The sequence below is a fragment of the Sitophilus oryzae genome, unplaced genomic scaffold (assembly GCF_002938485.1).
Source record: "Sitophilus oryzae breed Bouriz unplaced genomic scaffold, Soryzae_2.0 scaffold_1274_pilon_pilon, whole genome shotgun sequence".
Lineage (NCBI taxonomy): Eukaryota > Metazoa > Arthropoda > Insecta > Coleoptera > Curculionidae > Sitophilus > Sitophilus oryzae.
This window is the reverse complement of record NW_022145920.1, coordinates 2,872,103-2,896,964: the sequence shown is the minus strand read 5'-3', so window position 1 is coordinate 2,896,964 and position 24,862 is coordinate 2,872,103. Positions and strand designations below refer to the sequence as shown.

Here is a 24,862-nt window from a genome sequence, read left to right as displayed (position 1 = left end):
ACTATGTTTAATCTCATTCAATAAAGTTTTTTCATTACAGTAAATCTTGAACGAGACATGCCACGCGCAAAGGAAAGCAAGACCAAAAGTAGGTCGAAAGGTTTCGAAAGAAAAACTCCAAAGACACGTAAAAGTAAAGGTTAGTTTTTTATAATACCTATATATTTACCCTTGAAAATATACCATATTCGCTCTTTCCGGGGTAAAATACGATAGACAGAGTATGCACAGGTTAAACAAATATAAGCGATACTAATTAAACTTTTAGTTACGTAATCGAGGGCCCGATTTTTAAATACATTGTTGCCAACCAAGGACATATTCGACACTGGGCTGACTAACTGGAATTTGAATTTCTCGCTGGGAATTCAGGTGGTAGCTCTAATGTAGTAAAAAATGTTTATTTATTTTTTTCCTAACATTGTCATTGTCGTTTTGACACTTTAGTTTTGTATTAGAAGTTTTCGGTTTAAATGAATTGTGTTATGATACATTAAGCTTTTTTTATTAGCAAACCCTGCAGCCGAACATTGTTCTTTTTAGAACTTCTTTTAGTGCGATTCAAAAGTTGTAGTCATTTCCGGTGAAACAGGCAGTAACCAAAAACAATTGAATACGCCAATCAATCCTAATTTATGTCGTATATATTAACATAACAAATGTAGTTTTTTTTATCTGAAAAACCAAATTGAAAAATAGGGGTGAGCCAGTTTTGAAACGCACCCGGTATGTACATTTAATACATACAAATATTCTTCTTCTCGTCCTTATAATTCGAATTCTAAGCGCAGAATCATTTACTTTTATTTTATGGTGGAGTGGAAGAGTGGATAACGCCAAACTCCTACCAATTATTGTGTAATATTGTATATTTGTAATATTACTCTCTATACAATAAAAGTCATTATTTATTTATTTATTTTATTTATATTTGGGTAATATCTAATATCATGTCTCTATGTCTCTAATCGTTTCTCTCCATCCCTCTCTTATCTTGAGCGGCTAGAGAAGCCTCTTGTAGACCGTGACCAATAATTTCTCTGGCTTGGTCCGCCTAGCGCGTCGGAGACCTTCCTCTTGGTCGATTGACATTAATCTTCCCTTCAATTATGATTTTTCCAGTCCTCGATATGTGCCCGAAGTACCTAAGGTATGACTGGTTTATTTTGGTTGAAAGTTTTGTAGTAACTTTTAACTGCCTTAGAATTGAGACGTTGCGTTGGTCCGATGTTCCGTGTTTGAAATTCGCAGGATTCTTCTGTAGGCCAACATTTCAAAAGCCTCTGTTTTTCTTCTGTTTGTAGTCCAGGGCTCAGATCAGTGGCGTAGCTATCATAGGGTACTTCGGTGCAAAGCACCGGGGCCCCACAGGAACATGGGAGCCATTCAAAAAAAATATTTAATAAAAAATATGCATTATTTTGATTTTGTTCTTTACTCAGGGGCCCCCAAAAATATCTTGCACTGAGGCCCCCAGTTGTCAAGTTACGCCACTGTCTCAGATGCATAAGTAGCGATAGGGAAGATCAATGTGTTCAGTAGTTTTAATTTGTTGTGATGGGTTATTGCAGAGACTTTCCTATACAGGGCATTCCTTAATGGCATGCTAATATTTAAGGAGGTCATTTTTGGACCTATTCTAAGACAAAGATTTCATATGAATGTTTGTCCTTAACATCTTAATTTCTGATATACAGGATGGTAAAATTTTCTAAAAAAAATTGTTTTCATAATTACCTTTTTCTTAATTAATAACTGTGATTTTATTATAGATATATTTATAGATTATGAAACTTAATACACGTCTTCTCAGTATCTAAATACCTTTTTTGGTGTACAAAGAATTTTATTTATTTCAATTAGTGCCGTCCATACGAGATTTACATTGAATATTTTTGGAGAAAAAAGTAGTACACCAGTGACTTCTATTAAAGTAAAAATTATTTTCAAAATCTCCATTCATCTCCAAACATTTTTTAACTACCTAGTTCTAGCTTAAAAAAAATAAAATCACTTTACTTCAGGGTCAAATCGCCGAAAATCTAATGCGGTGACTATTGTATGGAAATCATTTCTACATCGGCTGGAAGGAAATTAAGAAATAAAACATTTTTTTTGTATACCAAATTAAGCATTTTGATGCATGGAAGACGTGTATCAAATATAACATCAGAGATATTTTGAAAAACATAAATAAAATTTTACCACCCTGTATCTGAAAAATTAAGATGTTTAGGACATACATTAATATGAAGTTGTTTTTCTTAGAATAGGTCCAAGAATCATCTCCTTAAATAATATTAGAATGTCATTAAGGAACACCCTGTATACTTGTATGTACCATATATTATACCACAAATAGGATATTACTTGTATATATCTCGTCTTTAGAAATCATATAGTTTCACAGTAGACAGGGACTATACATATTATATACTGTATAAAAAAACGGCGTCCAAACGGCGGAAAAAAGTTGACTTGGGTCATTTCCAAGTCAACTTTTCGATTCGTCATCGATGACATTCTCTATATAATTTTACATATAAAATGACAGCGATCTTCACTGCCACCGTTTTTTTTTTTCATAGGGTATTATATTAATTTGACTTTTCTTGTGATTATTTTGTTTTTCTCTTTTTTTATGTTCCCTAAGTGGTTAAAAAATCGACACCATTTAAACCAATAATATATGGACACATGGACACATGGTATGTTTTTCTTATTATTATCATTAATAATATCCTTTAGTATAGCATTTAATATTTATATAAAAATAGTGTCAGATCTGCTATAAGCTCTGATAAAACAGAAAACAGCGAAAGTCCTAAATTGCTTCCGGAATTGAATGAAAGAAAATCAACGAGTTCTGAATACGATTGGCCTGAATTGGAGATAGAAACTCCAAAGAGGGTAGAAGTACCTCAAGAGAAAATCAGGATAGTACCTCAAGAGAAAATAAAAATATTACAAAATGTTGTGCTTCGACCGAATAATTTTACACCAATCGAACATCACAGGTCAAACGTTCCTACACCAGCCGAAATTGTTGAAAACGTTGAAGATGTTGCCGAACTACCGGAAATACTAGATCATACGTTGGTTGATTCAGGTGAGTACAACATTCAAAGCTATAATAGCAGAGTCAGATTAGAGGAACCGGCAAACCCTTGTAATATAAAATATACACTTTAAAATAATGTCAAAAACTCAAATACAGGCGGTTATAAGGTTTATATTGGTTATAACGGTTAAGAACACGAAGGGATAGACAAATTTGTGCGCTATAACCGAGTGATCATTATTTCCGATTCTTATTTAAATTTGTTATACAATAAGAAACTAAGAAAACAAGTTAATTGAAGAATACCTAATTGAATAAAAAAAACTCCATTTTGAAATATTCTTTAAAAAAGTAAAAAATGTTCACAAATATTTCAGCCTTTATACAGGGTTGTTCACCACATACGACCAGGGTTCGGAAGTAGTTAATTAAGACGTAATTTACCTGATTAACTACGTGTAGTTTTTCTTCAAAAACTACGTCTTTTCCCATTCATTAACTACATGCAAACTACGTTAATAAACTATGTATTGATATTATGAATAATTTTCCTTTGTATGAGGTGTAATAGAGATAATATGATGTAAATATTATATTTAAAGCCATATTTCTCCTGTTAAAATAAAGGCAAATTTGATTAAGGTTTATCACATTTAAACCTTACCGTTTTTGAAATATTTTCAATTTTGTGAAATTGCAGTAAAAATTTTAAGGCTTCATTTCTCCAAGGGTATCAAAGTTTTTAATACTAAATATTTACTGAAGTTTATTTATTGACCAGGTATTGTGTTGCAGTAATAAAAATAATACTACCTCATACAGAGTGTCTAAAAAATTATTTTAAACAATTTCTAGCTTTAAACGCTAATAATTTCTTTAATTTAAATGGAACGCCCTGTATATTTTAGGAGAATCAGATGCACAATTTAATTGTCTATCAAATTGTGTTATACCATTTTTTACTCATCCCTTCAAGTTTTCGTGGACAATGCCTTTTCTTATAATTTAGACCTCATTTATCAATATACCCATGGAATATTGACATTTTAGATTGTTTTTAAAGCAACAAATGTACAAAATGGTCATTAGCAAAACGATAATATTACTAGCCCATTTGTATGCAAAAGAAAATAATTTAAATCTTTATAAAAGAGTATATCATTAATTAAATATAACGCCATTATTTCCGCCCAAATACTAATTAATTACATACTTAATTGTGTTCGTTAATAAATTATTCTAAATAAATGTGGATTTGAATCAGAAATCAATATATGTAATAATAAGTTATGAAAATGAACGTCTCTGTTGTTATAAATAAGCATTTATTAAAAAATGAAATATCATTTTTAAGGTGTAGTATTTGGGGCAATTATTATTAATCAACGCAAACACTTAATGTAATTTCAATACTGGAATCATATTAATTGCTCCTTTTTAACAAATATTTAAACAGTTTTTTTTATTTTTTTATGAAATAAACGAATTATATCGACAATATTAGTATATATACTCTTTAAAAATTTGGTACATCTTTAAAAATAATCTAAAATGTCAGTATTCCATGGGTATATTGATAAATAAGTTCTAAATTACAAGAAAATGCATTTTCTACGGAAACTTAAAGAGATAGGTAAAAAATGGTATAATACAATTTGATAGACAATTAAATTGTGCATCTGATTCTAATAAGATATACAGGGTGTTCCATTTAAATTAAACAAGTTATTGTCGTTTAAATCTAATAATTATTTAAAATAAATTTCTGGACTCTGTATAAGGTAGTATTATTTTTATTATTGCAACACAATAACTGATCAATAAATAAACTTCAGTAAATATTTAGTATTAAAAACTTTGATACCCTTGGAGAAATGAAGCCTTAAAATTTTTACTGCAATTTCACAAAATTGAAAATATTTCAAAAGCGGTAAGGCTTAAGTGTAATAAACCTTAATTAAATTTACCTTTATTTTAATCGTAGAAACTAAAAATGTAATAATATACAGGGTGTTCCATTTAAAAAAATACAACTTTGATATTTTTTATTTATTTAGGACACTCTGTATCTTGTAAAAATATTTTTAAATTGTAGCTCTAATAGTCCTTCACCGACTTACAATTTGCAAACTTACAATTTGTAAAAATCTCATCGTTTAGCTACAATACTCCGTGTCGTATGTGATGAACAACCCTGTATATGTAGGTATGTATATCAGAATGCATTATTTATGGCTAAAAATACATACCTTATAATGGGTATTAGCACAATATATGTTCGATATCAATTAAAGTTTTAGTTACGTAATCGAGGGTGCGATTTTTAAATTCATTGTTGCCAACCATGGACATATTCGGCGCCGAGCTGACTAATATTATTTTTAACTTGGTCTCTCTGTAAACTCCAATGTTGTCCCGAATCTATAATAGAGGATATATCCCACTTTTGCCTCCTTGAATTTGAGGTTAATTTCTATTGTGAGGACCTGTCCATAGCCCTCCTCCCTCAAGTTCATGTCTCGTCAACTCCGAAAAACGTTGTTACCAGAAGTCGCGATCACATCACCGTTTTATACGAGTTTAGATAACAGTTACGTGATTTTGACACTGATCCTACTCACTTTTACCGACAGATGGAAAATTTTCATTCGCACTGAACCCATTCGTCTGACACTAGATTAAGAGCAAAAAATCTTGTTCACTATATTCGCTGCAAATGCATGTATGTACAGGATGTCCCATTTTGGTTGAAATCATACAGTATCTCCGTTAGTAGTAAAGATAGGAGGATGCGGCTTGCACAAACCTGTCCCACTTTTTTGTCAAACGAAAGATGCTGTCAACAATATTTTCATACCCCTCTTCATTTCTGAGCTACAGGGTCTGTTCGAAAATTTTGCAATTTGGGCAGTCCCCGTATCTCCGGCTTTTTTTTTTTGAGGGGGTGGTAAAAAACCATGGGGGTGGTAAAAAAACATTGAAAATATTTGTATATCTGCTATTTATAAGTCTCCTAGTATTAACGAATTAGATTTTATTACAAGCTTTGAGAGGTATCTTTCTCAAAAAAAGAAGTTACACTCACACATTTTAGTTGGTGATATAAATATTAATTTATTTGATGAAAAAGATTATGTAGAACACTATAAAAATATATTGGCATCTTTTAACTTCAACTCATACATTAATAAGATAACTAGACCAAGATCCGGTACATGCATTGATCATTTCTTTGTAAAATGTTCAACGGAAATATCAAGGAGAATAAAATCTTATCAAAGCCTTTAACGTTTTTGATAAATTATTGTATCGAAAGTGGTTGTTTTCCGGACTGTCTTAAAGTAGGTGTAATTAAATCATTATATAAAGGGGGTGATAGGAGCATATAGGCAATTATAGACCGATATCTATATTATCAGTTTTTTCTAAAATTTTTAAAACAGTTATAAAAAAAAACGTTTGTTAAAATTCTTTCTAAAATTTAACATAATATCAAAAAATCAATTTGGTTTTTTAGAAGGCAAATCAACACAGGATGCCGTTCATGCATTGACATCATCAATCTATGATGCTCTAGACTCGGGACATCGAAGCCTCTGTATATTCGTAGATCTCGCTAAAGCATTTGATACGGTAAATCACAAAATACTTTTAGACAAATTAGAGAAGAAGAGGGTTATGAAAATTTTGTTTACAGCAACTTCCGTTTGACAAACTATCTTCACTCCTTCTATCTTCACTAATAGCGGAGATACTATATGATTTGAACCAAAATGGGACACCCTGTATTATACATCTGAGTAAGATTTCCTTCTGAATGCGAACGGATACGAACGGAACATTCTCCCAATTAGTGTGAGTGGATAGGGATATGTTTTTAAATTTAACACCCTGTATGTTATTGCATTTTTGGTTTCCTTTCTGATCGCTTTACATAATCCTAAGATTAAACACCTTTTGATAATTTCAGAGATATTAATAAATAAATTTAAAAAATATTTTTTTAGCCTTTTAAAAAAAAATATTAAAAATACAAGAAATTCATGAAATCAAAAGTATACTAGGTATTTACAATAATAGTTGTTCTGTACTTACTTTTGTATAAATATCGTATTCTTAAACCATACAGGGTGTTCAAGATTCTATACTAAACTTTCTAAAATATAAAATAGTTTTTCGTTTTTTTTTTAATGCAACACACTGTATATTATTCCTTTGTTAGTTGGAGAATTAAAAAATGATTATATTTTGTATTGAATATAATCCATAATATTGAAATTTTTAACGGTTTTGCAGATAGTCGTGGTATTATATTACACGTGGATTAAAAAAAAGAAATAATATACAGGATGAAAAATGAGAAAACATATTTTATATTTTAGAAAGTTTAGCATAGAATTTTAAATAGACAGATACTGGTATGGTTTAAGATTACAATATTTATAAAAAAGTAAGTACAGACCAACTATAGCAAATACCTAGTGTAGTTTTGATTTCAGGACATTTCTTCTATTTTTAATATTTTTTTTAAAGAGGCCCAAATGTTTTCAAAGTAATCAGAGAGAAAGCCAAAAATTCAATAATATACAAGGTATTCCGTTTAAAAAGTCTTTCCGATCCACTCACAATTTTTTGAGCCACTCTAGAAGTTATAAGTTTTTTTAACATATTATAGGAGCTACGACAGTATTGTATATTGTACCCTGTATTTTATATCTATATTAGTTCATAACTACAGTTTAACAAAACGATTCAATAATAAATTTTGAAATAATTAAAATATGAAAAGGTTTGCTCATTTGATTTCATACCAATAACTTTTGAAAAAATTACTAAATAGAATGGAAACTTTCAATATAAAGTCTAGAAACAGTTAATTGTATTACAAAGTGATAAAAATAATAGTTATTTATATTGGGCTACTGTCAATTTATTTACATTAATTTAAGATATGTTCCACCTAATTGCCGAAATTTAAAGTCTGTTTCTATATTTTTAGAATACATTTCCATGGGCGTACAACTTTTAGATCTAACTTCGAAATGGTTTCATAATCAAGTTGATCCAGATATGAGATCCAAACTAAAAGAATTGTTTGATTATTAAGTTTAATGTATTATTTATTTTATTTATATTTGTTCGGTTGTTATAATTTTGAGTTTATATAAATATTGTTCATATTTTAGTTATCAATATAATAAAACAGTCGTTAATGGTTCGTTTTTTATTAATGCGGTCTAATTTTTATTTTTCCCTCTTCGCTATGTTTTCCGAATTAACAGAAAATTTATGCGGAGGACAGCCGCTTTACAGGATTTCTCTACGTAGAATACGTCTGTCTTCTGTATACATTTTCACTGCTCTTGTGGAGAAGGAGAAAATTTATCGGAAACTGGTTTTGTCAAACGCACCTTCTATATCTATGAAAACAGTATTATCTACTACAAGTGTGTGTAGTAGTATTACCAAAAAAAGGACAGTGAGAATTTATTGCAGGCGTTGTAACGTAGAGGAACCCTAGAGTAATTCTGTACGCCTGCGCCGCAGGGTAAAATTTTGTCACCCTTGTTAGGGGACAGAGGTACTAGAGTTATACAATTTTTTCTTGCACAAGGTTAGTTGTAGCTCCCCTCGAGAGCAAATACCATTGGCAAATTCAAAATTAAGTTTTACCAAGGTTTTACCCTATGCAAATTAAGTGTAACCTTATGCAAAATAAATTAATTGCCTAAAATTAACCAACGGTTTTTAAAAATTGCACTAGTGGCGCGCAGAGGTGGGTATGCTTGGTATTCACTATAAATGTAATTTATTTCGCAGTATTTGTATGTATTCTTAGTAAATGGTATTCAGGGTTCGGAAGTAGTTAATTCATAATTTACCTGATTAACTACACGTGTAGTTTCTCTGCAAAAGCTACGTCTTTTCTCATTTATTAACTTTATGAAAACTATACTTAATAAACTACATATTGTTATTACGATAGAAAAACAATCATAAATAAAAATATTAATTTTGATGAAACATATAAGGCATAAATTATTTATTTTATTAAAAAATTATCAATTAACAAAAACAACAAAATATTATAGATAATCTCTAAGTCCTAAATGGGCATTTCGCCACTGCAAGAAAATCTACAAAATAAAATAGTTATTTTTTGTAAACACTGCTGAGTTAATCCAACTCGGAGGTGGACGGAGGCATTGTCAGCAGTCGTCTACCAATAAACAAATTAGCCTAATGAACAAAATATGCTTACAGCGTTTTCAGATGGAGCGGAGCGTCCGCGACGGACCGTCCGTCGTGTTTTTTCAAGATAGCCGTCGTGTTTTTTCAGGACGAACTCCGTCGGACGGAGCATACGCGCCCATGTGAAATTGTTCATATAAACTCATGGTACTTGCTCGAAGTAGCGGACGCTCCGTCGCGGACGGTCCGCTCCATCTGAAAGCGCTGTTAACGAACGTTGCGGAAAGTTTATCATGTCTTTCCGTCGTCAGAAGCAAAAAAAATACAAAGCACAAAGGAAAAAACTATTTGTTTTGTTATTTTAACAGAACGGCAACGATTTTTGTAGACGTATCTGTTTTAAAACAACTAAAGTGTTCTCGAATAGTTGCATTTAAATATTTTAAATAGTTTTTTCTTTGTTCTTTGTATTTTTTTGCTTCCGACGGCGGAAAGAGATGAGCTTTCCGAAACGTTAAGCATTTTTTTGTTCGTAAGGCAAATTTGTTTTTCAGTAAACCTATATAACTGCTGACTGCTGACAAGTAGTCTCTGTTGGATTAACGCAGCAGTGTTTACAAAAAATAACTATTTTATTTTGTAGATTTTCTTGCAGTGGCGAAATACACATATAGGACTTTTTTGGGGAGTCCATATAGGAGTTTTTTGAAAATCCGCCACATAGGAAATAATAATCTGTAACATAGTAGGTATAGACTCAGGGTATAGACATTTTTTATAATGGATAATACGGATAATACAATATACAGATTGTTAACTGGACAGTTACTTATAGGGGAACAGAATGGCAACACTGCGTATTCTCTCTGTCTACTCGTCCCGTCGCGTCGTCTATCGACGAGCGGGCCGAGGTTGCCATATTTCAACCATAAAGCTCTTGCCGCGAGTAATAAACAAATTAACAACCTGTATATTAAAATTATTATAAGATATAAAAAATGAAAAAAAAATTAAAATAACCAAATATAAAATATCATAAGATTTTAATCACCTAGTCAGTAATCTTTGTCAAGACTTTGTAGGAAGTATATTTTTCAACTTCATTTACAATATACCATACCATATTATCTTTATAATATTTATGGTGGTCGGTTAATCATTGTCCTCCGATTGTAAATAATTTATTTGACGCTTTCTTTTCTAAAGATTCAACTCATCTTCAACTTGTTATTACCCCAAACCTACCTCAAATAAACTCCTCATAAACTACACTATCTACGTAGTATCTACGTAGATTAACTACATGTAAAGTAGTTTATGGCCCTGTTCTCAGAAGAATCCCTTACTAGTCAGCGCGTTTCTTATTGGTTGAAATGTGTAGAAACCAGACTAACAATCAGGTTTCTACGAATTTTAACCAATGAGAAACGTGCTGACTAGTCACGTATTCTTCTGAGAACAGACCTAAAGCCAAAAGTGGAATTTAACCCTATATCTCTGTTCTTCCTTTGTTTTTGCCACGCCATGAGTTAAATTTGTGCTCTGTGGTTCAATACTGAATGTCAATCTATGTTGTCGATGTCAATGTCAAGATTGACAAATTCCAATCGGGTTCTAATTAGAGATGGGAAAAAATCGATTCCACGGTAGATCGATTTTTCGATTATAAATTTAAATATTAATCGATTTATCGATTTAAAAAATCGGTGTGATTAAAAAGCCGATTTTTAATTTTTTTAAATAAATGTATCTAAACATTAATTCTATTTAATATATTTTATTAATAAAAAATAATCGTCATTCAAGTTACAAATCAAGATGTTGGTATGGTATTACACTATTACTATTGGTCTAGGTTAACACTCCACACCTAAAGTTAACACACTAGGTTAACACTCTACACCACAAAAAAATAAGAATAAAAAAAATAAATAATACAAAACAATAAAAAAAACATTAGTTCTTTGTTCCTCCTGTAGAGGTAGAGATCACATAGATAAATATTGCTTTACAAACTTAAAACTTGTTGGTTCTTGTTTACAAAAATCATTTTATTTACATTTTTTACTTTAATCGACTTCGTTTGGCTGAAATTATTATGCCTGCCTGTGAAAAAACCCTCTCAGAGGGCACTGACGTTGCAAGAATACATAAATACTTTAGGGCCAAAGTACAGCACGTCTGCTGGATCTCTGTCTATGAAAAGAATACGGACGAAAAACATTTAAATAAACAACAGTATATTTTATACGTCGACTTGACGAGTACGTCACCGCAAATCGCTCCGCCCACTCATTTTATTGGCTACTTGCAAATTTGTCGTTTTTTTATTGATGAGACGCGTCGTCTAATTTTTTACGAAAAACATCGAGATAATATCGTTTTCCCTCTCACGGATACCCCGTAGCTACAGAACGGACAGACGTACTGTATCTAAATATTTGTAAAGGGAATTGTTTAATTTTGCAACAATTTACTTATTACTTTCTTTATAGTAGAGGAATAAAATCGAATTACCGATTACTCGATTAAAAAATTAAAAAATATCGATTTTTCGATACTCACGCAAAAATCGATTAATCGATTTTTGAAATCGATTCTTTCCCATCTCTAGTTCTAATCACATTCCAATCCATCTTGTGTTGTGTTGTAGCTATATTATTGTTGAAGGTATATTATTTTAAGAATAATTCAGATATTTAACTTAAACGAAACTAAAAATGGTTGAAAATAAATCTGCACAAATTCAACAACCAGGAGATGAAGATAAATCAAAAACGGAGTTAGTAGTCGTGGCACCTTTAACTCTAGAAAGTGAGTTTAATCTTCCATCTGTTGTCTTTCAAGAATTGAATTATTAAAATTTTGGGAGTTTTTTGAATATTTTCACATATATTTCTAGTTCTGAAAATAATCAAAGATTATCAACAGCAACATGGTCTAAGACATGGAGATTATCAAAGATACCGGGGATATTGTTCAAGACGTATTAGACGTCTTCGTAAAGTTTTGAAGATGCCTCAAGGAGATCGGAGACACTTTAAGAAAAGAGATGTTACAGAGAGCCATATAAACAATTCAAAGTGAATATTACTTTTGTTTGAAATCTATAAAATAGTGATTATATCAACATAAAATTGTAGAGCTGATGAAAGGTACTTGCATATACCTTTGATGTTGGCAGAAAGATGCTGGTCCTATGCAATGCAACTACGTCAAGAAGCAAACACTGAGCAGAGGAAAAAGTTCCATTTAATACAGAAGTTAAGAAAGGCTTGCATTTATGCATTACAGTTAAATGAATTATGTAAAGTAAGTTCTCTAATGTACAATATCGTAAAAAATCGTATCGTGTTGGTTTGGAAATGATCAATTAGATTCCCCTTACAATTTTCCATATAAAATGACAACAATCTTCATTTCCAAGCTTTCTCTGACGCCATTTTTTTTATCATATTGTACTTAATGTTATTAAATATTTTAATCTAATTAACTACACATAAAATATAGCAAGAAAGATGTGATGCCAGAACATGTCTTGAGGCTCAAGCTTATGTTGCATGGATTCATGGCTCATTACAGTTTGAGTTAAAATTGTGGTTAAAGGCAACTGAAAATTTTAAAAAGGCCCAGGTAATAAGGGAGTTAATAAAAATAGATTTTAGAAATTTTTATCAAATATTTTAATAGGTTATTTATGAAAAAATTGCTTCCACTTTAAATGCAGAAGATCAGTTGCCATATAAACAGAGACTAGAAGAAATAGCTCCCAGCTTAAGATATTGTGCTTACAATATTGGTGATGATAAAGCTGTTGATCTATTGGAACTGCGTAGTCAAGGTAGATTTTTTAAAATCCAGTTTACATTTTCTACATTCGAGTTTTTAGGAGTTCTGGAAACATTTGATGCATTTGTTACTCAATCAAAAGAAAAAACAGCTGTTGTTTTACATGAAATCACATGGTTTGGACTAAAGATCCCTGTTAGAATTGAAAAAGTCAGGCTATTTTTATTAAGTATTGAAGGTAATATTTTATTTATTTTAACACTAAATCTAGATTGTTAATTAATAAAACTTGGTTTTCCAGGATTAGATGAATCCCTTAAACACGCCGAAGATAATCAGTCTAAAATAAAAATTCTTGAAAATTTATTTATTGATTTACGTGATGTAATTTCTCTAACAAGAGAAAGTGCTCGTACTGAAAAACAAGATCAGTTACTCTTGGCATACTTACTTTCTATTCGAATTGAGCGCACATCGCAGAGAAATCTCTTATTAATACAACAGACAAAGAGATCTCAGGATTGTGTTAGGTAATCCATCATTCAAAAAGTTTGGGACACCAAACAAGTGGGAAATTTTATTATTGAGGTTTAAAAAAAAACTTTATTCAGAATTTGTTCAGCAAACCCAATATCAAAAAAAATGTCACGCGACAACTGCTAACTGAGTTGACAATTCAATGACACTTCAATGAACCAATGAGAGTTGTTTTAATATAAAATTGACAGCTGTTTGAATTTTCTACAAATCTCATCGGTTCTTTTGACGTGTGACACTACAAAGTTCTGAGAACGGGGCTTAAAGTGGGGATAAGTGAAGTGACAAATTATTGAATAAAAGAACAGGTCATAGGAGTTAACTTACAGAGAAAAATTATTCAGAATTTATTTTGTATCTGGGCTTGTTATTTTTACATCTAAATAGGGACCCCAAAAATATCAATGCTCAATTATTTAAAAAAATGTATTTTTTTGTATGAATTACAGTATCATACAATTCAAAAAAACTGCATCGAGTCCTAGCCGTCATTTACTTGACCGGTACTCTTCTTTATTTTTTAATGGCGCATGGCGTAATTTATTTTTATATTGTAAAAATGATTTTTAAATGGTGTACTTTTAGCAAAGCCGTTTTTATCAAAATAAAAATATCCATACATTTACCGCAAAAATTTGAAAATTGGAAATATTTGGTTTTGCATTTTCTGCATGTAGTGGAATTGTTAACAAATTTTCTTTTAGAGTTTTTTCAATATTTTGAACCCTAAACTCACTTTTGCTTTGAACTCTTATTGACTTCTTCAAAGGACTCAACCATGGATAGCATATTTCTGGATAATACTAGGATTATTATTATTAGCTTAGACCGTAAAACTAAAATACTATTACTTATGTATATGTAAAGAGGATATTTAAATTTACTCTGATTAATTTTCAACATTTCAATCTACCAAAATTCCGACAAAGCTGAATTTTTGGTAGAGACCTTCGGTTTACCATTATAAAGTAGAAGAAAAAAGTCCCAATCGATCCCACGTCCGCTAAAAAAGTTTTATAATTTATTATTTTCGTTTTTTTTGCGTTTTTTCAAAAAAATAGTTCAGACCAATATTGTAGATTTAAAAATTATCTACAATAATGGTCCTTAAACTTTTTTTTCTAAAAATTACTACTTCTGAGATATTGCGGTTCAAAATATCGATCAAGTTCAGTTCTATGCAATATGCAGGCATACGTCGCAGATATACATAATCGGACATTTAATATAAGTAAAAATGCTTATATTGTCTTCTATATGTATAAACCATACTATTATATATATATTTTGAGAATATACTCTCAAAAGATACTCAATCAGACTCAGTAACTACAAAAAATATTAAAGCTGTAGAACAACGTCGTTGAACTACAAAAACACCTTCGTGTTCCGATATCATCTTTGATTAATTTATGATAGTTCCAGCAACCCAACACCAATTTCTAATAAAGTTAAATAAGTTAATAATAATGTCATTTAAGTTAATTAAGTTCATAATAAATGTCGTTTTATTTCAATGTTAAGTGACAAGCTGATCACTGAATATATTTCAGTGAAACAAGCTCATAATTACTATCCTCCATTCACGCAGTTGTGCAGCTCTGAACTGTTCAAGAACGCGATACTCTCACTCCATTCAATTGAGTCATAAAGTTCAGAACTGTTCCGCGCCATATGAACGCACCAGGCTACCGCGCACAGCTCCTTTCAGAACCGTTCTGAGTAGCCCCAGGGCGTAAAGCTCTGGAACTTGAAATTCGCGAATGGAGGACAGCAAATGACGCTGATGCCCTCATAGTTGACACAGCAATAGAACAATTCAATACAGCAAATACAACTATTGTGGTTGGCGAAGATGTTGATCACTGCACGGACTCCAATTAATAAAATTATTTACTTTTTGAAACGTCGAAAAGCTCAACAGCGAACTAAAATATATTGTTTAGAAAGTTTATCTGCTTATCATAAATAGCTAAATCATATTTTATTTTTACATATATGATAACTGGCTGTGATACTACATTAGCAATTTTCAGAAGTAAAGCTTGAAAAAAAAAAAGATTTGATTGACATCGCTAAAATATTTAAAGAAATTGGTTCTTTTCCTCAATCGATAATCACAGCAGGAATTCGCTTTCTCTTTGCTGTTTACGGAGCTCCCAAAAAAGTAAATTGCATAGACAAATACACATAAATATTTATCTTTTGTAAAAAATACAGAACAATAAACAAGTACAGCTATCTTGTCTTCCTCCGACATCGGCCTCAGCTCAGCAACACTTGTGTCGAATCTACTATCCGATTCAAATATGGCTAGCTAATCAATTGAACCCAGAAGACTGGGGTTGGAAATTAAGTGATAATAGTTTGGAACCGATTCAAACTTGCTTGAAAAAACCTGCTCCGCAAAACTCCTTAATACTATTTTTTGCACCTGCAAAAAGGCTGTAATGCTAAATGTGGATGGCAGAAAGGTAGGATTACTTTGTTCACCAGTGTACTAATTGCCTAGGCCAGTCTTGCTCGAATGTTGATGTAAATACTGCTGACGAGGCTTCGTGCGATGCCACTGAAGAAATAATTTGTGAACATCCATGAAGAAGAAGAAGAAACAGAACAAGAAATCGAAGAAGACATGGCTGTTGAAGTTGAATTCGAAAGTTATGAAGCAGACTAAAATATCAAGAGAAATCAATAACTAGAATGAAATAATTAGAAGATTGTCCCATAAAACTCCGCCAATAACGTTACTGGAATAAGCCTACCGGGGAAACCATGTTAAAAAAACGTGCCATGTACACTACCTCCTAGGTGGCATAGAAATGTGTATAGAGAAGACCAGGCTGCTAGTAACATAGCAACTAGCCGGACGAATTTACGCTCACCCGATTGCGTTCGTACTTGAAATTCACTGCCGGCTAGTCGGCTGGTCAGGCAGTAGGCAGTTACAGTTGTGCTTGGACGGGTCGGTCGTAGCAGACTAGAAATACGACGCGAGGAGTGCCGAGTAATTATTATTTTCATTTTAAGTGTTTACCTTCACTTAAAGTAACATTTAAAATAAAAATACTTAAATATTTATTATTTGAGTGTGTTTACAAGCCAAAACTAAAAATAAATAAATTCTCTAAACCCAATTTCCAAAATTAAAAAATACATCAATAAAATAAAAAAAATAAAATATTACTCTAAATAAAAAAAGTTATAACAAGTGTTTCTAACACAAAAAGACCACCTTCTTGTGCTAGACAGAAGCCTAGGCGGTCGTAAAATCCCCGTCTGACATTGGCTAACATATTAGGGCTAATAGTTTGGAAAGCCTCTCGTATGTTTACTTGAAGCTCATCCAGATTATTAGCCCTATTATGACCATACATTTTGGATTTTACATAACCCCACAAAAAGAAATCATTGGGAGAAAGATCTGGTGATCTAGCGGGCCACAAAATAGTTCCATATCCACTAATTAAACGGTTGGGAAAAGTATTGTTCAAATATTCTTGAACAATACGGGCATTGTGGGCAGGGCAACCATCTTGTTGAAACCAGACATTGTGGAATCTTTCTCCCAATAACTCACGAATTCTAGGCACAATCTGCTGCTGTAACAAGTCCAAATACTTTGCAACAGTTAAATTACCCTCTATAAAAAATGGACCAATCATATGCTCCCCTACAAAACCACCCCAAACATTTAGCTTTTGAGGATATTGCGTGCGTACCTCAAAATATCTGTGCAAATTTTCCCGAGACCAATATCGCACTTGTGTAGGGTTATGACGACTCAATAAATGAAAACTTGATTCGTCGGTGAAAACTATACGCCGAATTAAGTTTTCATCTAAATTGGCCTTTTCCATTACAGATTCACAAAACGCCATACGCCGAAATTGGTCTTCATGGAAAATTTCCTGAGTTTTGCGCGCTTTATACAATCGGTATCCATTCTTTTTAAGGACTCTTATAACCGTGCTAGGTGAAGAATCTGTTACCTCAGCAATTTGATTACTTGAAAACGTGGGATTTTGATCCGCGGTAGCACAAATGAACACTTGATTTAACTCCTGTTCTTCATTAATCAACACATCAGGCTTTTTGTGTTTTTGTGGGGACACGCACCCATGTGTTTCAAAATTATTAATAACTCTTGATATAGTAGGTAAAGATGGAATTGACCTGTTTACAAAAGTTTGAGGAAAAATTGTTTGTATATCCCGATAAGACCTATTTTGGAAATACCATTTACAATTTGAATTTTCTCACGAACTTCGTAAACATCCATTATTTTACTTAAAAAAATAAATTTTACACGAGAGCTATCGCGAGAATCTATGAATTCGTTTTGGCTATTAAAACACGAATAAATACAAATTCAGAAACATCTTATCACATATCTACCTATTTTTATTTTATCGCATTTTTTTGCTTGCTTTTTATCCGGCGGACGGGTATACACTAATTCGTCCGGTTTTGCCTATGTTACTACTACGGTGGTCCGGTCTGTATAATGTCTAGAACATAACTCGCTCGACATTTTGAATCGCAATATATCAGAAGTGGTAATTGTTAGAAGAAAAAAAGTTTAGGGACCATTATTGTAGATAATTTTATAATCTACAATTTTGGTGTGATCTATTTTTTTTGAAAAAAACTTACCTCTCACGCATATACTTTTTTTTTAAAACTCAATAATAAAAAAATCCATTTGTTGGCGCACCCTGTAGTAATAAATTATCATCCCCTTAGATTATTGGATATTAACGTTCAACAAACTACTGAACTGGCACAAAATGAATCCATAAAAGAAAATTCTACAATTCAGTCGTACTATGAAGAACAATTAATGGCATACAAAGCTTTGAGGATGTTCTATTTAGCTAAAACGCATGCCACTGCCAAACGGTGGAGAGAAGCAGCAGTGCTTTTTGATTCTGCAGGAAAGAGCGTCAAACAGCTTAAACTTAACGATTATAGAACTGAATTAAAAACCTTTTTATCAATAGTCAGAGACACTTATGAAGTGGAAGTAGCTACAGCTCAGGCCAATTTTGTTCTAGACGCTCAGGATGATCAGAGTCTACCTGTGCCTCAAAAATCGTTCAAATCTAAGAAGCCTCTTATCGAGCGTTTGGACGAGTTTAGAGAGGAACCACAACTACTTACAAAAAATCCTAATTTAGTTTCGTTGCCTCCGAATATGACGCCGGTACCGGCGAAACCTCTGTTTTACGATTTAGCCTTGAATTTGGTACAATTCCCAGATCTTTCTGAAAAGTTAGATGGTCAAGTAAAGGCTAAACAAGGTGCTGGTATTTCCGGTTTTGTCAAGGGGTTGTGGGGATGGGGATCGAAGAAGTAAGGTCGCAAGAGAAGATTGCAATAGAATTTAGGATTCGGGTATGTTTTGATAACTTGTTTATTTGCAAAATAATAAATAAATTCTGTTGGAAAAATTTATGTATTTTTATCTACATATTCAGGGTATATATTTTTTTGTCACAAACGGCTCTGGAGTATTTACCTCGAGTAAAGTTTTGTTTCTAGTCAAAGTCTTGATATGTCAATATGACTCCATGTAGGGGGCGCCACTTACATGTTTTTTAACTAAAAAAAATCCAAAAAATTCCGAATTTTATTTTTTTTTTTTGCGAAAAAACCTCATAGGCGTGTTTCTGAGGTTGAACTATATACTACCAGTTAAAATCCTTGCACTTATTTCTGGGACTGTATATTATATACAGGGTGGTCCGAACTGTATTCCGGAAACGCCAGCATTCTCTGCAGATAAAAATAAGTAAAAAGTATGTCCTAACATGCTTAGTTTCGGAGATACAGGGTGTAGAAGTTTCATTTCTATTTCGATTTTTTCCAAATAATTTATGAAGTAACATCAGTATTTGGGAGTTTTTTGAAATGAGAAATTTGATTTTGATGTCAATATGACCCCTACTTGTAGAGGGAGCCACCTACATATTTTTTAACTGGTTTGAAGAGTAATAACTTTTTATCCGTACCTGTATAAAACTACTGAGTAAAAAATATACATTTAGGTCGTTTTTTACGTAAAAAGGTCACTTTTTAAAAATCTCTACGAATAATGATTCTCGAGATATTTGTAATCGAAATTATCAATACCTATCAACATTGAGATAACATGTTGACTACAGCTGTTGTTACTACATGACTACAGCTGTGACTACATGTTGAAAGCATGTTGACTACAGAAAAAATTATAATTAATTTTAAAAGAATAAAGATTTCCCAAATTTATTATTTCAGTCAAATAACTATCTACTCAACTTATTACAAAACTCTTTTTTGTAATAATGACATGTATTGACTATTTCCATGCAAGTATTTTGAGAAAGGTTGGTCGTAGTGACTTTTACCTAGAGACATTTTTTAAATTCACGAGAATGTATATTTTTTCACTCAGTAGTTTTATACAAGTACGGGCGAAAGGTTATGACTCTTCAATACAGTTAAAACACATGTAGGTCGCGCCCGCTACAAATAGGGGTCATATTGACATCAAAATCAAATTTTTCCTGTCAAAAAACTCCCAGACACCTATTATCATCCAAATACTAACGTTACTTCAGAAATTATTTGCGAAAAATCGAAATAAAAATTAAATTTCTACACTCTGCATCTCCGAAACTAAGCATTTTAGGACATACATTTTTTACTTATTTTTATCTGCAGAATATGTTGCCGAAGTTTCCGGAATACAGTTTGGACCACCCTGTATAATACTGTATTTAATTCACCTAAATAGATTTAACTATGATTATTTTCCTATTACTAATTTAAATTTTAGCAAATAAAATACGAAATTAAACAAAAACATTTTATTCATACACAAAAAATACTTTGAGAATAGTAAAGAGATCTGTAACATCGATAAAAAATTAAAAAAGTTAAGGCACCCTTATTTTTAGATATTTTTACAAACTAAAAAGTCAACTCTATTAGAAAAAATAAATAGGTAAATTGAAAAAAGTTCCATGCACACACACCACAAGATGAACGACTTTGTTAGCAAATTGAATGAAACAATTTAGACTCAGTTCAAATATAAATATTAAAAAATTTGTACTTTACCACTAATTGCCATCAAAATCTCCATTCTTACGTTTCAACCATATAACGATACGTAGCTCTAAAGATTAGCTGTTTTAATCTGATTATTCGAAATCACGTTAATCAACAAGTGCACATATTGAATTGTTATTTATCTATTTTACAATAGCTCTAATAAATATCTATTTTAAAAAATCTATATCTACATATTTATATTATTATATGCTCCTTATATCTAATACACAGGTTACCTGGGTTATTTTTGTATCTTGAAGAGTGAAATATGAAGAAATATATATATAAATATTTTATTTTTTTCATGATTGAATTGCTTCAAAAAACTGCTTTATACATTTGTTAGTTTAATGAAAAGACATCTTGAAAACCTAAAATTGTATTAAAATCCATTACAAAGCAAGTGTTCTTGATTTTTTTTAATATTTCCCTCTTCAGAAACTCTAAACATCTTTTTTATATATAAGTTAAACATTTAATAATTAAGTACTGACAAAAACGATCAAATACCCAAATAAAATGAAACAAATCTTACTTTAAAACTCATGCAAATTATATTAAATATTTAAGTTATATATACCTAGGCAATTATCTACATCTAAACAAACCTCGCATCTTCTTTGGTAGTTAAGTAGCTTATCTATATATAAAAATACTAATTACTATATAAGTTATATACAAAATAAATAAATTTACCATACATAAATGAACCTTAATATTTACAAATATGCCAATGACAGAAAATCCATATGATCGAAAAAATCGGTGTCTGAATTGATAATAATTTCCATCTGGACAACCTCTCTATGTCAAGTATTAAAAGTGAGATAAAATATTGTCAAAAATTAAATTAATATTTATTTTAGAAAAAAGTAAAAATCTTACAGACAAATTTATAAAAATACTATTTTTACTGAATTAATTTACAAATGACCAACGCTAATGAATACGTTTTCTAATTAAATATTAATATTTGACCAGTTTTTATGTCTGCCCTTAATCTACCCAACTGAAATTATATATATAAATAGATGTCATTTCAAATAACATTGTGATTCCGTTTTTTTTTCGATCGTATTGTTATAACTATGGATAATTGAATAATTTAGTTTAAAACAGTAAAAAATAAGGAAGTATGTTATTTAAAAAATTAACGTCCTTTATCACTTTTAGTAATTATTGCGTTGGTTCCAGTTCAATGTTATTTTTTGTTTACTTTTATAGTACTTATTTTTATAACTATGAATTAGCCACAAATAGAGTCATTCTTTAATTCTTAACTAAACCAGTCAATTCCAAGAACTATTTTGTAACTTCAGCGTAAAATATAGCAGGTTGTTTGATTTATTAGTCTATTAATATAGATCAGTAGAAATAAAAACAGCATTTTCTTAGCGCAAGTAAAAAGTCTCAAAAATTAAAATGTTTCTAAAAATCATCTGTTCTCTTCGTGATGTAGCCGTCCGTGAACTCTAAATCTATAAAGGCAAGTGTAATTTGGATTTCCGTGATTGGAAACGATCCTCAATTCAATCATGTCGAATACTTGGAGCCCCGGCGTCTGAATCGGGAAGAATTGTAACGGTTCTCCATCATAATCGTAGGTGTATGTACCTAACAGTACCGGTTCCCTGTCGTTTTCTTGTACCAAGCCATATACTTCAAATTCTTTCGGAGCTGAATCGATTTTACCTTCAGGCACCAGGAGACGACTGATATGCTCCAATGAAAAGGCTTCTAATCTTACTCTGGCTGATAACTTTATGACCACGAACCCAGGGAAGTTTTGAAACGCCCAGCATTCTCCTGGTGCCATACCGGGCCTTATAGCCGTGCGAGGCGAATTGCTTGGATACCATAATGGCACTCCTAAGATAGAAACCACTGCCTTTCCGTAGTGATATAGCTCGGTGCAACGCGTAGTCACTATCTGTCCTCCCATTGATTCCATGGCGTAATCAACTAAACCCGTTCTGTCAGCATCGTAGATGGCAAGTACTCCCTTTACCACTTTTTTAATTTCATCTTCAGATATCCCACCAACTACTTCAGTATTTTTTACAGTAGTATGTTTGCTATTTAACTCAACCATTTTAGATGTCACATGGTTCATAATAGTTTGGCTATTTGATTCTACAATCGAAGCGATTTTCTCGTCTACGTTGGCAGTTATGTTGCCTAAGCGATCTTCCAAATATTGTTTTGCAACGAATAGAGATCGTAACCAATCGTTCAGACCTTTCTGGTTTTCTAAGAACTCTTTGTTGTTCAGTAGGTCAGTCACCACTTTACTAACATAACCTTCTATGTTAATAGTATATCTTTTTGAGCAGCATTTTTTCATATCTAGTGATAGTTTTGAATAGTAGTCAGAATTGGCTTGATAGTTCAGCAAAATATCTTGCTTAATATTATGTAATTCATCTAACAGTTTAGCTATTAACAATTCATGTTTTTTGAAAATTTCTTCGGTTTTTGTATTGCCGTTATCTTCTTTGGTGCCTTCTTGTGCAGTATTAATATACTGAATATTTTCTATAAAATACTTGTTAATTAAGCTTTGAAAATGTGGACTTTCAACAATTTCTTCAGCATAGCCCGACTTTATTTCCTTGTCACTTTCCAAATTCTTTTTTATAATTAGTGCTATTGTTTCTAATTGGTCTGTAGTCAAACTTGATGCAATTTCGGATGCTTTTGGTGGATTAGGGTAATTTCGCTCAAAATTTTGATCTGCATTGAAATTTTCGTCCCTTTTAAATCTTTTTTCTTGTTCACTTTTGGAACTAAAAGTCTCTTCCAGAGTGAGATCAACAAGGTTTTCCATAGAAGCTTTATTTTCTTTATTTGATGATGTAACTGCTTTTTCATTCCAAATGGTTAATGTGGGAACAAAACTTGTATAAGTTATATTGCCAAGTGCACCGTATAGTGCACTACCCAAACTGGAGAAAAACCAAAATCCTAAAAAAACAAATGTCTGTAATATGATAACCACAATAACCATTATCTAGGTACATATATCTAATTGTTATACATATTATCTATCTCGTCTATCCAACGAGTCAGGGAAGATTTCGACAGATAACGCCCAAAAAATGAGAGAAAATACAATTTAGCTGTGAATTAAAATGATAGACACAACTGTCACTGTCAGGTACCCTCTCATTTGACAGACTATCGCAAGCTGAAAGGTATGTAGGTATGTATATCTACGATATGAAGCTGATGATAAGATTTACGTTGAAAATGTAAATTTTTAATATAAATTTAGCTATAATTATTACTCTTAGAAAAACTACCTAACGGTGTACACTTTAGGAACATTAGTTGAAAAAATTAATAACGTTGAAGGATAGATGTACATTTTGAATAGTTCAGGTGTCATAACAATTAGAGCAAAGAATATACCTATCTAGAAAAAGAATGGACTCTGCCATACTGAAAAATGGTCCTACAGAAGTGGCGCCATCTATTGAGTAGAGCTTGTTTTAAATGGATCGAAGCGCGGGCTTTTTAAATGAGCGTATTTATTGAATTCTACTCTAAAATATATAATTAAATTTGATTATTAAATCTTATTTTTTACACAAATTCAACAATACTAATAACAAGTATCGTTGTGATGTGTAAAAAATAAGATTTAACAGTATAATTTATACAATTATTAAATAAAATTAAAGCCGAACATGTGTAAATATTATTTATTATTTTTTTTTAAAGATTTTAATTATAAGTCAAATATTTAAACATCGTTTATTATAATAAAACAAGACCAACGTAATACGCCCAAAATTTTGTAAATGGAGTAAATATAAATAGGTACTTAAATGATAGCAAAAATAAATGACTTACATTATATTTTTAGGGCCACAAACAAAATGAATTGTCTAATAAAAACACATATAACAAATTAGTTTGAAAAACGTTTTGAAACTATGACAACGACAATATTTTTTGAGAATTTGACAATAATATGACAATGGCCGTTGGAAACTATGGAAACTACAAAAAAAATCTGATTGAACGCCATCTGGCAATAACTAGTAGCAAATTTTTAACCTAAAAATTAATTGCACTACCACCTAGCGCCCGAGGCTGGAACTATTTTATTTGAAATTTCCGTGGAAACGGTGGAACCGCTTTCGCTATTTCACTTTCCGGCCCCTGAATTAGAGTATTAGT

At 31.5% G+C, this 24,862-nt stretch overlaps 3 protein-coding genes across 12 annotated transcripts in view; 2 read left to right on the top strand and 1 right to left on the bottom strand.

Moving 5' to 3' along the window:
* The window catches only part of LOC115874362 (DNA repair protein RAD50-like), an 81,323-nt gene extending 73,047 nt beyond the window's left edge, over positions 1-8,276 (top strand). For all 8 annotated transcript variants that reach the window (XM_030889500.1, XM_030889498.1, XM_030889501.1 and 5 more), the window contains 4 exons: positions 41-139; positions 2,654-2,708; positions 2,778-3,109; positions 8,061-8,276. In XM_030889500.1, coding sequence (XP_030745360.1) covers positions 41-139; positions 2,654-2,708; positions 2,778-3,109; positions 8,061-8,167 — 593 coding nt within the window. In that variant the 3' untranslated portion in view covers positions 8,168-8,276. The remainder of the gene's footprint in view (positions 1-40; positions 140-2,653; positions 2,709-2,777; positions 3,110-8,060) is intronic.
* A 3,591-nt stretch (positions 8,277-11,867) lies between these two features.
* Positions 11,868-19,032, top strand: LOC115874361 (signal recognition particle subunit SRP68). The gene is made up of 8 exons (XM_030889494.1): positions 11,868-12,067; positions 12,156-12,336; positions 12,397-12,565; positions 12,764-12,886; positions 12,944-13,094; positions 13,143-13,280; positions 13,344-13,572; positions 18,326-19,032. Exons 1-8 carry the CDS (start codon positions 11,974-11,976, stop codon positions 18,936-18,938), a joined length of 1,698 nt encoding a protein of 565 aa, XP_030745354.1. The 5' UTR covers positions 11,868-11,973; the 3' UTR covers positions 18,939-19,032.
* A 1,383-nt stretch (positions 19,033-20,415) lies between these two features.
* The window catches only part of LOC115874360 (SUN domain-containing protein 1), a 35,065-nt gene continuing 30,618 nt past the window's right edge, over positions 20,416-24,862 (bottom strand). For all 3 annotated transcript variants that reach the window (XM_030889490.1, XM_030889491.1, XM_030889492.1), the window contains one exon: positions 20,416-23,641. In XM_030889490.1, coding sequence (XP_030745350.1) covers positions 22,113-23,641 — 1,529 coding nt within the window. In that variant the 3' untranslated portion in view covers positions 20,416-22,112. The remainder of the gene's footprint in view (positions 23,642-24,862) is intronic.